This window comes from Solanum stenotomum, chromosome 2, assembly GCF_019186545.1.
Source record: "Solanum stenotomum isolate F172 chromosome 2, ASM1918654v1, whole genome shotgun sequence".
NCBI classification, from domain to species: Eukaryota; Viridiplantae; Streptophyta; class Magnoliopsida; order Solanales; family Solanaceae; genus Solanum; species Solanum stenotomum.
The window spans coordinates 1,347,363-1,363,813 of NC_064283.1; the positions used below are offsets into that span (position 1 = coordinate 1,347,363).

At 28.4% G+C, this 16,451-nt stretch overlaps 1 protein-coding gene across 1 annotated transcript; it reads right to left on the bottom strand.

The window, feature by feature from the left end:
• Window positions 1–1,361: 1,361 nt before the first annotated feature.
• LOC125854210 (cytokinin riboside 5'-monophosphate phosphoribohydrolase LOG1-like) lies at window positions 1,362–4,993 on the bottom strand. Its single transcript, XM_049533690.1, has 7 exons — window positions 4,589–4,993; window positions 3,819–3,916; window positions 3,699–3,729; window positions 3,247–3,346; window positions 2,775–2,845; window positions 2,060–2,203; window positions 1,362–1,774 (listed from the first exon to the last, which is right to left on the bottom strand). The coding sequence occupies exons 1-7, from the start codon at window positions 4,721–4,723 to the stop codon at window positions 1,676–1,678; spliced, it is 678 nt and encodes a 225-aa protein (XP_049389647.1). The 5' UTR covers window positions 4,724–4,993; the 3' UTR covers window positions 1,362–1,675.
• Window positions 4,994–16,451: the final 11,458 nt, after the last annotated feature.

The window sequence follows — 16,451 nt, forward strand, 5'->3', positions numbered from 1 at the left end:
CTTTGCTTTTTGCCATTTAATCTGTTAAATCTTGTCAACACATTCTCCATTCAAAACATCATATGAAAACATGATTTGAGTTTTCATGGAAGTTATCAAGATGTTAATTGTCCAATTCAAGTTGATGTGAAAGAGACCAAAACCAAACATAGTACATAGGTGTCATTCCACTATGAAGGTAAGGTAATCCCAAAATATGAAAGTGTAGACATGATTGAACTAAAAGAACACTTTATGTTGGGCATCAATCAGTATACCAACTAAGTTACCAAAATGGATAGGTCTGTCTATCTATGCAATCAAAACTTGTACCCTTATCTTGTTTCTGACTTTGGTGATGTCAACATTATGCATATGTTAAAAAGTTAAAAGAAGGGACACTATCTCATGTTATGTTGTGTTATCTCATAAGTCTTTTCACTGGAGGTTTATCTGAACTCATAATTTTTAACATGAAATATTAATATATATGTAAGAACCTATTAAAATATTAAATTTAAACTCATAATTTTATTAGTATAAACTAATTTGTTGAACTCATTATTTAAAATTCTGAATTCGCCTAAGATTAATATACATTCTTCCACCTAAATTTGTATATACATGTAACATGTTGGCCATATGCAAGAGAACAACTTTGGGAGAAACTATTTATAGACTTAGCCCCACTCTCCTCAACTTCCAACAATTTTTTGACACTTTGATTTCTACTTTTCATAGTGGACTTTGAAAATCCCTCTTCTAGTATTTTTTTTTTCTTAGAAAGAAAGTCCAAAATTAAGTTGTTCTTTTATATTAAGTAAAAAAATAAAAATATTCTTACCTACATCATCCATGGTCCTTGCCTAAATTTTTGGATCTTGATGTAACACAACCTAATTACTATTACTTTTTCCTCATAAATCATGTGGTATGTCTCTCTCACAAAATCTCATATCATGCCAATTAACAAACGAAAAATATAGTCGTATTCAAGTATAATAACAAAAATTTGAAATCATAATAAAAATTCAAATAAGATACAAGAATATCCTAACTTGAAATTCAAACTTTAAATTTGTACCATTTTTTTAATTCATTCTTGACGCTATACTAAAGCTTCTCATATGTCAAGGCGATTCAACAATTATACAAAAAAAAAAAAAAACTATTTTCTTTGTTGCTTGTGTAATTTTTTGATGAAGAAAATTTAATCGAACTCCTTCCCACCAAATGAAAGTAACAAGAATTTGTTCCAAAATATATAAATATTCATTTCATAAGATCAGCTTACACGCTTTACATTAGAGTAAACACAATTAACTATAGAATAACAAAGAAATTAATGTACATTACCAAACAATCATATACAAACAGAGAAAAAAAACAATTACTTGTACTACATCAACTTTTTCCTGTTTTAATTAGGCATTTGATTAGCCTAATGGACAAAAATGAATCAACACTAAACAAATTAATTACGTAATATATTTTTTTTCCTTAAAACTAATTATAAACAGCAAGTTAAAAGTGCTGTAAAGCTACTAATTATATATTAATTAATTCTCTGAAGCTTTTTCCCATCAACATCTTACCTTATGGTAATTAAGTCATAATTGATGAATTTAAGTCTTCAAAGAAATTTACTACATTTTTCTCTATAAATATATATTAAATCTACCCATCATTTGAATATTCAACGAGCAATTTCCAATTTTGTTGTTGTGTAGCCAAGTTGTTGCTCCATTTCCCAACTCAATTTTGGTGCCACCCCATTATGCTTTGGGACATAATCCTATAAATAAAAACCATTCAACATGCAAGATTTTAAGTTAGTAAATGAATAGTATCGTCATATGTATGCGATGAATCATGAATAGTAAATTTGAGATGTTGATTTTAAAATTTTAAGTCGATAGATGCACAATATCATCATAAGAGCGTGCTGAATCATGAATAGTAACTCGGTGAATACATAATATTGCCTACACAAGCATAATGATTCATGAGTTCAAGATTTTAAGTCAGTAGATGCATAATAATATCGCGCCAAACGGGCATGATGAATGATGAGTTGTACCTCAAGTCTAGACATGAGTTCTTGGGCAGTTGGGGCAGAAATAATGATGTGACGGGCAGAGGGTGTGACAAAGCCTTCATCAACAGCTTTGTCTATAAATGACAATAATGAATTATAGTAGCCATCTACATTAAGTAAACCTACCTGCATATTACGTAAATCACACGTTAAATTAGTTATCTTAAATGGCATTAATAATTAATTGTTGACATTAGAGACTTCAAGAGAACAATTCTTATGGTCCTACTTTAATTAAAACGAAATTTTTCTTAATCAAATCTATATTATCTGTCTTCTTAAATTCGCGATCAGACATAGCAATTTACTAGTCCATACACGCTTATTAATTAGACAAAAGCAAAATAGTGGGTATATTATCTGTCTTTTAAAATTCGCGATCAGACATAGTAATTTACTAGTCCATACACGCTTATTAATTAGACAAAAGCAAAATAGTGGGTATATTATCTGTCTTTTAAAATTCGCGGTCAGACATAGTAATTTACTAGTCCGTACACGCTTATTAATTAGACAAAAGCAAAATAGTGGGTATATTATCTGTCTTTTAAAATTCGCGATCAGAATTTATTAGTCGATACGCGCTTATTAATTAGACAAAAGCAAAATAGCGGGTATATCATTAGTCATTAGTGATTAAACCTAATTTGTCATTAAATAAAACAAAAACAGATGAGTAAAAAAAAAGAAATCGTACTGGTTTATCATGAATGCCTAGTTGAGCCCAAGTGATGACTTCTAGGAGTTCTTCCAATGTCCCATAGCCACCTTCCAAAAATTAATAAATCGATTAGCTGTCTCCCAATTAGCGACTGATGTGAAATTAATAAAATTTAACATTGTAATTGTTGTTGATAAGGAAATTCTCAATTGATAGACGTGAATCTTGAGTTCGACTTAAAAAGCATCCAAGGGATTTCAATTTAATTTTGAAAGATCACCTGCTCAGCTAACTCGCTCAACTTAGCACTGTAATTGACTAAGCTTGTTTTTGACTATTTCAATACTTGTGAGTTGTGACATAGTTTGGGTTGTCAACTTACTTTGTTGATTGATACATGTGACAGCAACTAAAAGGCAATGATGTAATAATTTTTTTAAAATCAAGATTAATTAAAAAATAAAAATATTTTAGCAAAATTATTAAATTAACTAATTAATTAATTTACCTGGTAAGGCTATGAATGCATCAGCTTGTCTTGCCATTTCTGCTTTTCTTTGATGCATTCCAGACACTGCTCTTACTTCTCCAACACTTTCTCCAGTAATCTTTATATTAAAAAAATATCATAAAAACTGAGTTAAAAAATAAAATCAAATCGCAATGTGAAAGAGTCTAGTCTTTAGAGTCGTTAAAATAGGCTTGGCCTATAAGGTTGGCTCAATACATACCAAAAATTGGGTGTCATGACGAACTAGATCAACTTATTTTAACGACATATTACCACAGTTTGATTGGATCAACTAAACGGTAGTTGGACCAACCAAACCGTGGTAATACATGTATATTATTAATATATCCAAATATAGATACTAGTCACACAATTAATTGGAGAACATAATTATTATTATCTATAGAAATGGTTATTATTATTGTTTAAAGGTAAAAAAGACAAATTACCTCTCTTGGCATAAGAGTTTTAGGAATCACCCTGTCAAGTGAAAAAAAAAAGACTTTTATATTAGTGATGAAGAAGATTTTATTATTATTTTTTAAAAAAAATAAAATAAATATTGGTACCCTAACACGTGGCGGCCACCATTAAAAACTGATTGAGAAACTAGGCCCATCAAGCCAACACTGCCACCTCCATAAACCAGGTCGATGTTCCTTTCAACCTGACAAATAATATAATATATAGTTTAAATTTATAATTATGACAAGTATTTTTTTTAATATATATTTAATTATGACAAAACATTGCTTGTCTAAATTGCTTACTCCACTATATTCAACGTGAACCCCATTTAATTAAAAAAAATAATACTCAAGTTAATCTTACTCATCACCTACTATAATTTTGTAACATCAAATAATTAATCCAACGTGATTTCTTAATATGCAAAGCCCATAAAAACAAAAGAAGAGGAATTATTGAATTACAATTATTTTTTTTAACTTTAATTCCGCTTTTTCTGTTTTATAATCAATAGTATTGTTGAAAATTTAAGTACTTGGAATTCCATACACCTTGCAAAATCATAGGAATTTCAAGAAAAAAAAAATGATAATCCCCCAAAGAAAAGAACAAAAGAGTTATGTGATTTATACTGCAAGTAAATATATCAGGTGATTTCTTTTCATTTATGTTGTCTGATTGATTAAAAAAAAGAATTGTGTGATTTGAGGATAATTAGTCTCTGTTTTTAATGTCTAAATTTATTTTCATGCAATTGTAACTCGTAAGGAAAATGAAAAGAAATGAATTTAGAATTTAGAGTATACGAATTTTAAAAAATGTAATCTTATCATATGTATACATAATTCAGTTGAACTCAGAGAAGCCGTACCAGTTGATTGCCAAGTTGAATAGCAGCAAGTTGATAACTTGGCTTTTTGCCTGGACTGCTTCCACAAAAAACACATATGCGTTTGAATCTTGATGTTTTAGTGGCCTGAATTTGTGTCTGGTGATTGTTTTCCATTATTTACGTGACGTAAATCGTACTAAGCAAATTTGATGCGATGTGTTCGATTGAAAAAGGGAGAGGGGAACAGAAGGAATTTTAGAGAAAAAAGAGAGTTTGAGTCAGCAATTATCTTTGAAATTGAAGAATTAAGCAGAGGAGGCAAAGAGGGGAATGTTGATGTGAGAAGAAAATGCTATTATTGGTCCTTTTTTATATACACTTTCCGCCTATACTTTTTCATCATTTTTACTTACCCCATGTTTTTGGAATTTGGGTATATATTATTCTTTATAATTAACAAAAAAAAGAAGAAGAAGGAAGATGCTAGTTATTTGCATCGTATGTATAGGCAGAGTCAAGATTTTTAATTTTTAATTTTAAATGATAAATCATTGTTACTTTTTGAATGAGTATACAAATAGAGGTGTAAATTTCACTAAGTAAATTCAATGTGATTAGTTCGATTCAGAAGGATACCAAGTGGGATATCCCTTCGCACCTTTTTGGGATAGCACTAACGACTTAGATTCGATTTGATTCATGATTTTCATTTTGGATACCTCTGCTATACAACTCAGTTATTCCTTCAGTTGATCGTAAATTTCTTACTAACTTGATTCTAGATAAATTATTTATGTCTATCGAACACAGCTTAAATAGTGATTCTGTATCTATATACGAGGATGGTCAAAAGATCACAATTTAAATAGTAAATCTCTAATGAATTTGTACAACTTTCTTTAAAATAAATCATGTTGGGAGAGATAAAAAGACAATTTAATAAAAGTTTATATTTCGAGAAATAAATAAAAGAAATTACTAGAGATAAATTGGAATTCTAAAAAATGCAAAAAATTGTCACTTTCAACCTAAAGGTAAAGAAGGTGCAAGGAAATTCAAGGTTGTGTGGTGAAGAGGGTCCACATATGGCAACGGTGAAGTAACAAGTTTTATTCTTTTGATTTATCTAGATAAATTTATATAGTCAATTAAATATAATATAAATTTTATATCAATTTAGTTTTGAAATATTTTATCTTGTTATGTTTAAGAAATAATATCTGAGTCAAATATTTTAAGCATGTTATGTGATTGCTGAAATTAAAATAATCAAATACTAAATATAGAAAAAATATATTCATTTGAAAAAATAAAAATAATAATAATAAATACAAGCACAAGGAAGAGTCGTAGAGAAAGAATTTTAGTGAAATTAGGAACCATGCTGTCTCTTTTATTATTTTTGTCGGTTTGTGTATTATTATTTTATAAAATAAGAAGTTTATACTCCTTTTGTTCCTATTCACTTGTCCACTTTTGAATTGACACATCTATTAAGAAAATAATTAATGACATAATGAGTTTACCATTTTACCCCTATTAATTATGAAGTGTATGAAAAGTTCTACATTTTTTAAAGTAATTAGTCATTTAATTGAGGGTATAATAGGTAAAAAAAATTGTCCTTTCTTGATTTGTCAAAATGAACAAGTAATTAGGGACAACTATAAAAGGAAAAGTAGACAAATAATTAGGGACAGAGGAATTATATTTTAGTACGTGTTTATTCTCATCCATATATAATTGAATTGTGTACGGTTTTTTTTTCCTTAACTAAGCTATGTAGAATTGGCCATTAATATTTGAAAGCAATTTCTTTTTTCGAAACTATTTGAAAGCAATTGATAATAAGTACTACCTTAAATTTAATTATTTTTTCCCCACTTGAGCACCGACTTGTATAAATTTTCTCGTTTTATAAAATAGTATATATTTTCCATTTAACGTAAATCCACCACCGCATAATAATTCATTGCCTCTTAGCAGCATGAATGCTACATCCTAGATAGCGAAAGTCCAGTAGCTGAAAGCATCGCTAACTTACGTATTCTATGCAATTGGAGGAGTCAAAGCTTTGACCATGTGCTTGTTGAAGAATGAACCCAACAACTCATACATAATGACTTAGATTAAGAGAATTCACCAAAGGTCATAGCAAAAGTGAATCTTTATGAAAAAATAAATGTATAAAGCTATTCAACTCGATAATACATTCTCAACTCTCTCAAAATAGAATCTACATGTCACTATATATCAAGTTTACACCAAGGCATATTTTCCTTTTAAAAGTTATTTGGTTAAAGAATATAAGATTTCAGTATACAACAAAAATTAACTCGTTTCATCTCAATTTGACTTTCTATTATCCAAACTGAGAAAACTCTTAAACACATCTCACCACAAAAGAAATTTAATTTACTTAATATTAGTGAAAACTAAAGAACGGTGAGACATTTAAGTGTCATGAACATTTTATTTTATGAACTCCATGTAACACTTTCAGAAAAAAAATTGCATATATGAATAGAAGAACTCTTAAATTATTTGTTCCTTCTATTACTTCCATTGCATCTCTAATAATTTTATAATTATCCAAGACATTCCATTGAATGAATTTTTCTATTGAATGTTTCTTTTCCACATTTTGTACACATGAAATAAGAAAGTAGCATGATAAATTTGAAGTCAACTTAAATGTAACATTTTTAAAAATATATATATTTTTAGAAAGCCCACTAACGTCAAAAAGATAAACCACATACATGTATTAGAATAAAATAGTACAAAGAATTGATAACTATTTTGAAATTTATGTGTAAACACGTTTTAATTAATTTGAATTGATTTCACAATTTGGAATTAAAATGGAATGAAGAAAAATTAAAGATAAAAAGCAAAAGTTGAAACTTCTTTTTCTTTTTATTTTTTCCTAAAAGACTTAACGGTCGCAGAGAATTATTATGAAATGGGCCAGGAAAAAGTGGGCCGGTTTTGCATTGTGTAGCGTCAATATCGTTTTCTTCGTTCCAATTTATGTGATATAATATAATTTGATACGAAATTTTAAAGAGAAAGAAAGACTTTGTAAACTTGTGATCTAAAATAAGTCATATAGATTTGTGTGTCTATAAATCATCTCATTAAGAATAAAATGGTCGTTAAAACTTAAAACTACATTATTACTAAATATAAAAAGTGTTATTCTTTTGAAAAACAATTAAAAAGAAAAGTGTGTCATATAAATCATCTCATTAAGAATAAAATGATCTTTAATTTTCACCTCACAAATTGATGGACTTCATTTTTCATCCCTACTTCTCGTTTAATAAAAGATTATGAGCTAAACCATCCTTAACTATGACCTAATTTCACAAGTAAAAGTTTTATGTTGTCGTGTCTAACATAAGTTCTGTAATATCCAATTCACAAAAGATATTAAAGAATTTCTGCGATAAAAGTTTAGCAAATTAAGGAATATATATAACTTTCGTTAGTTCTGAAACTAAACTTATATACCTTGCAAGTTTATTTGTGGTGAATGTTGTCTTGCAATTTTCTTGTTTTTGGTCTTGTGACACATAATTTATGGATCATAAACTCCTCGAGAAATAATATTTTGAAACTGAACTTATGCCGGACACTACCTTCTTTGACGGTGCCGTACGAAAGCAAGTGTTAGTGAGTAGTCCTTTTTAATTGGGCCACAGCCCCTTTCATCTATTAGTAATTATCCAGCAATGCATTAAAAAGTCCTTTCAACCACATACTTCCATTTTAACACTTCTATATTTTCATTTTTATTTTAAAAAAGACTTTTTAGTTTTTGGATATATCTTCTCCTAGTTGCATTTATTTATTATTAAAAACAAGGAAAAAATCATCAAAACCAAACATGTGTCTGCATGTTATATAGTTGATGATGTGTTCCAACTTATACAGTAGTATTCAATGTAAAAAGGTAATTCAAAAAAGTAGTCAAAGGAATAATGGTTTAGCTCCTTCCACTAATAATCAATGACGAAGTCATAATTTTTATTGAGTTCAAAATAAAAAAATAAAATAAAAGCACATGAAAAGATTGAAGCAGGATCAACATCTACTATATATAATAAACAAATAATTTAAATCATGTAGCTAGTGTAGTTTTCCGCTAAAGAGTTTGAATCCTTACTAGCTTCGCCCCTGATAACAATGTATAACTAGCCGAGGTTACGACTTACGATAGAGTGGTCAATATTATATGAAGAGTAGAATGAAACTTGAGGTGCGTTTTGAAAAAAGAAAGACTTCAGTTAGACTTCGTATATTATATCGCGCACGAAAAAGAGAAAAATCTACCTACTTTATGTTGCATCTCAACTCTCTCTGTATACTCGATTTCCAATTCATTTTCTTCCAATTTAATAAGTCAATTAGAAGGATAATTATATCCAACTCTATGTATGATTTTCTGATAAACACTTATTTTAGTTTCCTTTTTTTCTTCCAAGAAATTTCCAATGTCAAAAGTTTTATTTTGCTGGGCCTCTAAAAGTCTCTTTCATATAAGTTAATGGTCAATATTGTTTGTTCATTCTTACGTCTCTATCCTTTCATTTATTTAATTTTCATTCTAAAGTTTAAAGAGAAAAAAAAATAGGTTTGATATTATAAAGTCGTATGAAACATTGAATTATTTAGACACGTCCGTCAAAAATATAATAATAAATGTAATAATAATTGGAATACTTAATTAGAAAGCAAAAGAAAGATATATTTCACAAGTAATAGTCAATTAACCATTATATTTTATACAATATCAATTTCCAAGACATATGACATTTTATTATCACTGTCATTGTCGACATAATATTTTCAGAAAGCATAATAAATTCTGAAAAGTATTGTGTAATTTCCTACCTAAGCGTAAATTTTATTAAGAAAATTCAAAATATTAACTTAATATCGTATATATTTTCGATTGATGAGAGTGAGTGTAAAATGGATGGATAATTGTTGTGTGACTTTTATGTGACAAAATAAAGAATACTTACTAATGAAATGATTACCCCGATATATAATAGAATTTTATGGCTTCAATGTCAAATTTGTGTGCCTAAAATGTGTGATTTGAAGCATGTAGTTATATATTATAGCTTGAAAGAACATTACTAATAGCCAAAAAAATGAAAAAAAGACATAATTCACCATGTATCGCGGTGTTTGAATAGACATATAACAAGCATGTGAGCATCAAAAACTAAGAAGTTCGATTCAAATTAAAGAATAACTATATATATCTGAGTGAAAATGAGATCGAATTATCATAGACTTTATGATAGGGGGCTATTTTAGTTAAATTTGATATTATTTACATTATTATTAGCAGGTTAATCAAATTCACATTTCATACCGGTCCAAACTATATATCGACACTTCATTAAAGCTAACGCAAATTATGAGATACTTTGATTGCGTAGAATATCTATTTCTACCATTCAAATCGATTCACACAATTTTCTACTAAAAGAAGTATTACCAAGATAATATTGAGGTATATAAATAATAATATATAATTTATCGACAAAAAAAACTATATAGTAATGAAAAAAAAAAGATAAGTGGGGTGATGAAATTGAGAATAATTGAAGTAGAAGTGGGACGGAGTTAGACTTAGGTTGCACGTGGATCAATTTTTGTCCCAAATTGCTCTTTTGCTATTTGTACCTTTTCCTCTTTCTATATAGCGATGTTTCAACCAATAATTCAATTTTAAAAATGATACTTCACTATTACTATTACTTTTTGGTCGTCTCTTCAAAATAATAATCGTTTTTGTTAGGAGTATTTTTTATCAGAGTTTTTCTGTATGAATTTAGATTAGTCGAGTTTAAGATAGCACCAAACACATAATGGATAACAAAAAAAAACTTAAACTTATTGAACATAAGATATGGTTGCATTGACATACATAATTATTTTAACAACAAGAAGTAAACGCATTTCAATTAATATATTCAATATGTACGCCTAACAGACTTGTAGGCTTGCATGAGTGAAGATGGATGAACATGATGCAAATTCAACATTGAAAAGTTTTGTAAAATATAATAATTAACATAAGTTCATGCATTATATGTACTTTTGGGATCGATTATGACATAATCCGAAGGATAAATACATGAGATATATTGGATCAAAGCAGATAATACGTATGATGAATTTGGTTCGACAAAATCGGAGGAAATAGGTGTTGGGTTCTGAAGGGTGATTAAGGCGTCATGCGAAAGCTTACAAATTGCAAATCATATAGTTGATAAATCAGATAACAAAAAACTTATACTAAAAACATAATATTATTATATGAAAACTAGTATAAAAGAAAAATATTATAAACTTTAGAGAGATAAATCTCCCCATAAACTAAACTCTTAAACGTCTACATTGTGGATGTTATTGTTGCGATATTAGAAGAAACAAACCTATATTTATAGAGTCCTAAAACCTTCCCTACTAGAAAAGGAGTCCTAAAAGGAGAGAATAAACCAAATATAAAATAATATTATATTTTCTTTTCAAGAAAAGTAAAAACATTTATGGTAATGTTTTGTTTTTTCTTTAAGGAAAAATAAATCTTTAATTATGATAAGAAAATCAGGGCAAAACCCTAACAATAGGTATGAAAAGAACCCGATTCTAATAATTGAGAGTAACATGTCTTGCATTTCCTCAAGTTCATTTAAAATATTATAATAAAATGTTTACTATATCGTATTATATAAGTAGTGAAGTAAAATATACTAGGGAAAGATTCTATCGATCTGTTTTGAATATATTTGTATAATATTTCTTACTTAGATTCAATTATTATTATTAGAGATAAAATTAAGTGTTTTATTACTGGCACCCTACAATTCTACAGATTATATAAAACTGCACGTACATCACTAAAACAACAAAATTAATTAATACGCAATCAATCAATCAATCAGCAAAATAATTAATTTGTTCAACCTATATTTGTTAGTATAATAATTATAAATAATAATTCACCTTCTCATGTTACATAAGAATGACGATTGTTGGTTGCAAGAAAAGAGGCACACACCAAGCTATAATATTATTGCTTCCATTAATTAAAATTGCGGTTTCTTGGAGGGTGGATCGACGATAAACTAACAGACTTTTAGATTGTCAAGTTTTGTAAAATAAAGTGTACTTGCTACACATTAGGAAAATATCATATATATCGAAACGAAACTTATTAGATATTGCACACGTAACTCACAAGGTACACACGCTTTTATGCTTAACCGTAGAATAACTCAAAGAACAAAATTGTGAGATATATCAAAACGGACAATGAATTTAACTAATTGTCACAAATATACCAATCAATCAGTGTTTTGAATGACCAACAATATGACTGAAATTAAAAGTTGGTTGATAATTGATAATACTTTTTAATTTTGTTCTTTATCAATGTCGTGTTTTGTGTGTATATATATATATTATCACTCCCTTTTGCTTCAAGTAATTTGACTAATTAATGTACTTGTATTATATGTTAATGATGTGGTTAGTAATAGAACACATTACACATCCCATTAAACACAAAAGTGGAATTAATTCTTGTATTTTTTTTATGGATTGGAATTAGATAGAAGAATGAAGAACCTAACCACAAATGAGGAATCATACATTTGGATTTATTAGTATCTTTTTAATTAATCAACAAATTAATTATTAAGGAATTTGTATGACTTTTTTCTTTTTTCTTGTAGTATTAGTTAGTATATGCATAGTATCTGATTTTTCTATTTTTACTATTATGTTTGCCTTATTCATCTTGCTATTTTGTTGCTGTTAGTTTTCTTACTATTATTAAATTTCACTTTTTTCTAGTTAAAAATTCACTGAAAAATAACTTCAGAATAAAATTTACGTATATTATATTCTCTTCAGATTTAACACGTAATTCTAGAGTTCAAATCTGATTGATGCATGACATAAGTTGTGCTACTATTTAAAGATTAAATTAGTCAGATTCAGACCAAGTCCATTTATAAATGCACAATTGGATTTAGCCAAAGTATTTAGTAAATTATAAAATACAAAGATCGCCGAATTATATGACTGAGTAAATGAAGATCGATGTGTAAGTTCACTCTTTATTAGAAACTGCATTTTTTAAAATAAAAAAAAATTAAAGTGTATCTACCAAGCACCATATATATTAAAACACCAAAATTATTACTTAAAACGCTTTTATAAAGATTAAGTAGGAGCAGTTATGGCGTATAATAATAAACTAAAAAATATTACAAAGTTGAACCGCGATATTAGGATTCATGTGGAAGCTAATATTTAATACGATAACACATCTAATTCAGTGTTATTTCACAAATAAATCTGAATCCAGTATAATTTCACAAATGGATCTGAACTGCTCTATTATAGGCGGGTTAGTTATATAATTATGTAGAGCCAAGTACAACGTATGTAGAAGAAGGTACTTTTAAATTCTTTTTCGACTATTGGATCACTCCTATCCTTCGTGTACTATCAAAACTGTTTCGTTTAAGCCCATACTTGAAAATTCTAATGATAATGAGCGGAGAAAATATAGACAGATAATGAGGACTAGCTTAGAATTGAGACGTAACAATTATTTGTTCAACCCAACCCACCACATTTATTTACTTTATATAAGTGGATCGAAGTCTATTATAGAAGTTTTTAAACTATTGTAAAATAGACAATTTGTACATTAACTAATACCATATGTCTTTTTATAAATTCGATCGAATCTCACTTTTTTTTTTCAAATAAAAAATACTCATAGCCCAGAATAAAACTTATAGGGGAAATATTTAATTAGATGCATTACGAAATTTAACAATTAAAATTATTGGTTGTGTATAAAATGTCAAAGTTGATAATGCGTCACCAATGACTGCATGGTGGATTATAAAGTGTTTCATTAATAAATTATTATTATGTTCTTAAAATGAAGAGTATATTTTAATACTTCATTTATCTTTAAATTATTAGTAAAATAATTAATTAAAGATTTGCTTGATGCTGGGTGACATCTAGAAAACCTTGCCTGTCGTGCTTCCCTTTATACTAACTTTTGACTAATGTTCATTAATTTTAAATTATTATACCGACTATAAGATAGGATTATAGAGTTTAGTTAATCTATATATGATAATAATTTTAAAAAATCGTAAACAATGGATTTCATTTGAACGATAGAGACGGATTCAAGATTTTTTTGCTTTATCATCAACGAATATGGTGCAGCGAATGAGATTGATCCTCCCTTAACTAGAGGTTTCAAGTTCAAACCCTGATATGAATAATTTCTTGATAAAGAGGGCTTCCCTTGAATGGACCCTATGTGGAAAAAGAAATACAATTTTTTTATTATATTTTAGATAAATTATTATAAATAATTTTTAAGACAAAATATAGTATGAGTCATGGATAACTAGTTTAACTATTTTTGCATATAAAATATAGTATATATATACATATAGAATTGATAATAATGATGAAAGAATGACGTATATGGATCATTGGATTGTATCTTTATTAGATAACTGGTTCATATGATATATGATAGATGGATAAGATCTTGAACCTTTTTATATAACTTATTAATCAGTATTCTTTCCGTCTTAAAATATGTGTTGTTTTAGCATAAAAAATTATCACAAAATAATTATAGTTTTAGGAATTCAAGATAAAAATGATACGGAACTATTTCTTTTTAATAGTGCTCAATTATGAAGAAACGTCTTATAAATAAAAGTAACTTAATAAACTATACTTTTATTTATTATTTTTTGTAATGAGCGTGAAATAAGTTAAAGCAACACTTATTTTAAGACCGAAAGAGTACTATTTAGTGAATATTATTTTTTTCATTATGGCATAAAGTATATTAAGTAAAGAAGGAATATTAATTTTCCATGAGATGCTTAGAGGAAGATAAAGGCAAGTGTCTCCACAGCTGTGGGAATGTACACATTCTACCTAATGACTTATTATAATTTATGACAAAATGAAGACTAATATCTTCAACCAATTCATCCATTTTTTATATGAAAAGAAATTTATGAGAGATTCATTTATTTCCCACTTATGTGTCAACTATCCATTTTTGCTATTTTATTAAAAGTGAGAAATGAATTCAAGATTAGTTTGACTATTATTGGTTCGAGTTTGGAATTCTATCCTACCCTTTTCAATAATTTTATTTATTGAGTTCGAAATTTATATTGTTTTTTGCAAGCTCTTTTCTTGTGTTGGGAGAGCACAAACTATAGAGAAGAAAAGTGGGAAGGACTTGTTAAAACAAAAATCGAATTTTGCAACCCTTTGCCCCCACTTAACATCTGGACCACTAGTAGTAATACGACACTTATAACCAATGTCATTTTCCTAGTGGTCCTTCCACCACGCCACTGAACGAGAGTTAGTGTGAAACCTTTTATTCTGGTATAACCACGAATATATAAGTCAAAGAAATACATATATCTCATTTCATATTATTATTTTTATGGAAAAGCAATATTGTAGTATAGATACCACTTGTGAGAGTCTTAATATTTTAGCAAGTCAAATTGTTGAGTTTGAAGTCCAAAGTAATAAAGTTGAGTAGGCCTACAACACGTTGAAGTTTGTTGAAGGATGGATATATATATACATATATATAAAAGGATAAAAGGACCCTCCAAATATCCCAACCATCCGACCAATATAAGGTGTGATTACAATGCACACGCGTGGGTACATAGGTCCACAACACTCTCAAACAAAAATATTACTAATTCATCAGTGACGGAATCAGAATTTTAACAAATAAGTGTTAAAATATGAAGAAGTAGAATCGTGATGAAGGGGTACTATCGGTCGACACCCCTTAAGTATATCTAGTTTCATTCACTTTTACTTGTCACATTCGTTAAGAAAACAATAATTGACATGATTATGTTACCACACTACACTTATTAATTAATGTTTAGGTCTTGAAAAATGTTTCGAAGAATAAGTTTAGTCTTTTCTTGATATGTTAAAAGTGATAAGTAAAAGTGAAAATTTATTTTGAAATAATGGACATGTAAAAGTGAACCGGAGGAGAACATTATAAAACACAGACAAATTCAAAATAGTAGTAGTACATTCATTTCTATCTTTGACTGTACTTCAATTATTTAATGAAACCTCTTCACATGACTCATCCTTGTTGGCCTTTTCTTATTGTTTTCTTTTTTTTTCAAACTTTGCTTCCTTATAGACAAATAGAAATGGGATAAGGTTGTACGTGCCTAGCTAGAAATGTTTATCAATGAAAGTCTTTTTCATCGAGAGGTAACAATGTTTGGATGTCATCTCAGCAATTATTCTACCTCTCTGAAGTAAGGATAAGATTTACGTACACTTAAATTAAAATACAAGTAAAATTAAATCAAAGTGGTACTTTTGCTTCCAAGAGTTACAATTTGAATCATAACGATACAAGTTCGATCGAAACCAGACATCGTAGACCTCTTCATGTTTTTTCCATCTAACCCTCCGATATCTGAATCCTATTGACCCGACTAATCTAGACTCGTGCTGTTTGGGGCACAAGTAAACTAAAAAATTTCTCTATTATCATAGCTAGAACCTTATAAGTTATATCTTTGGTTGAGAGATCTAATGGCCCATAAGATAAGGGAAGACTTCACTTGCTAATGGGCATAGCCCTTTATGTTGAAACAAATACATTCCACTCTTCGTGAATAGAAGCATAATAATCCATTAAATCACATCAAGGTATCTAAAGCCCAACACCTCCCATAAAGAGGAGCATTTGTACATACGGCCAAACACCTCTCATATATCTAGGGTCATGTGCGCAATGAGTTGC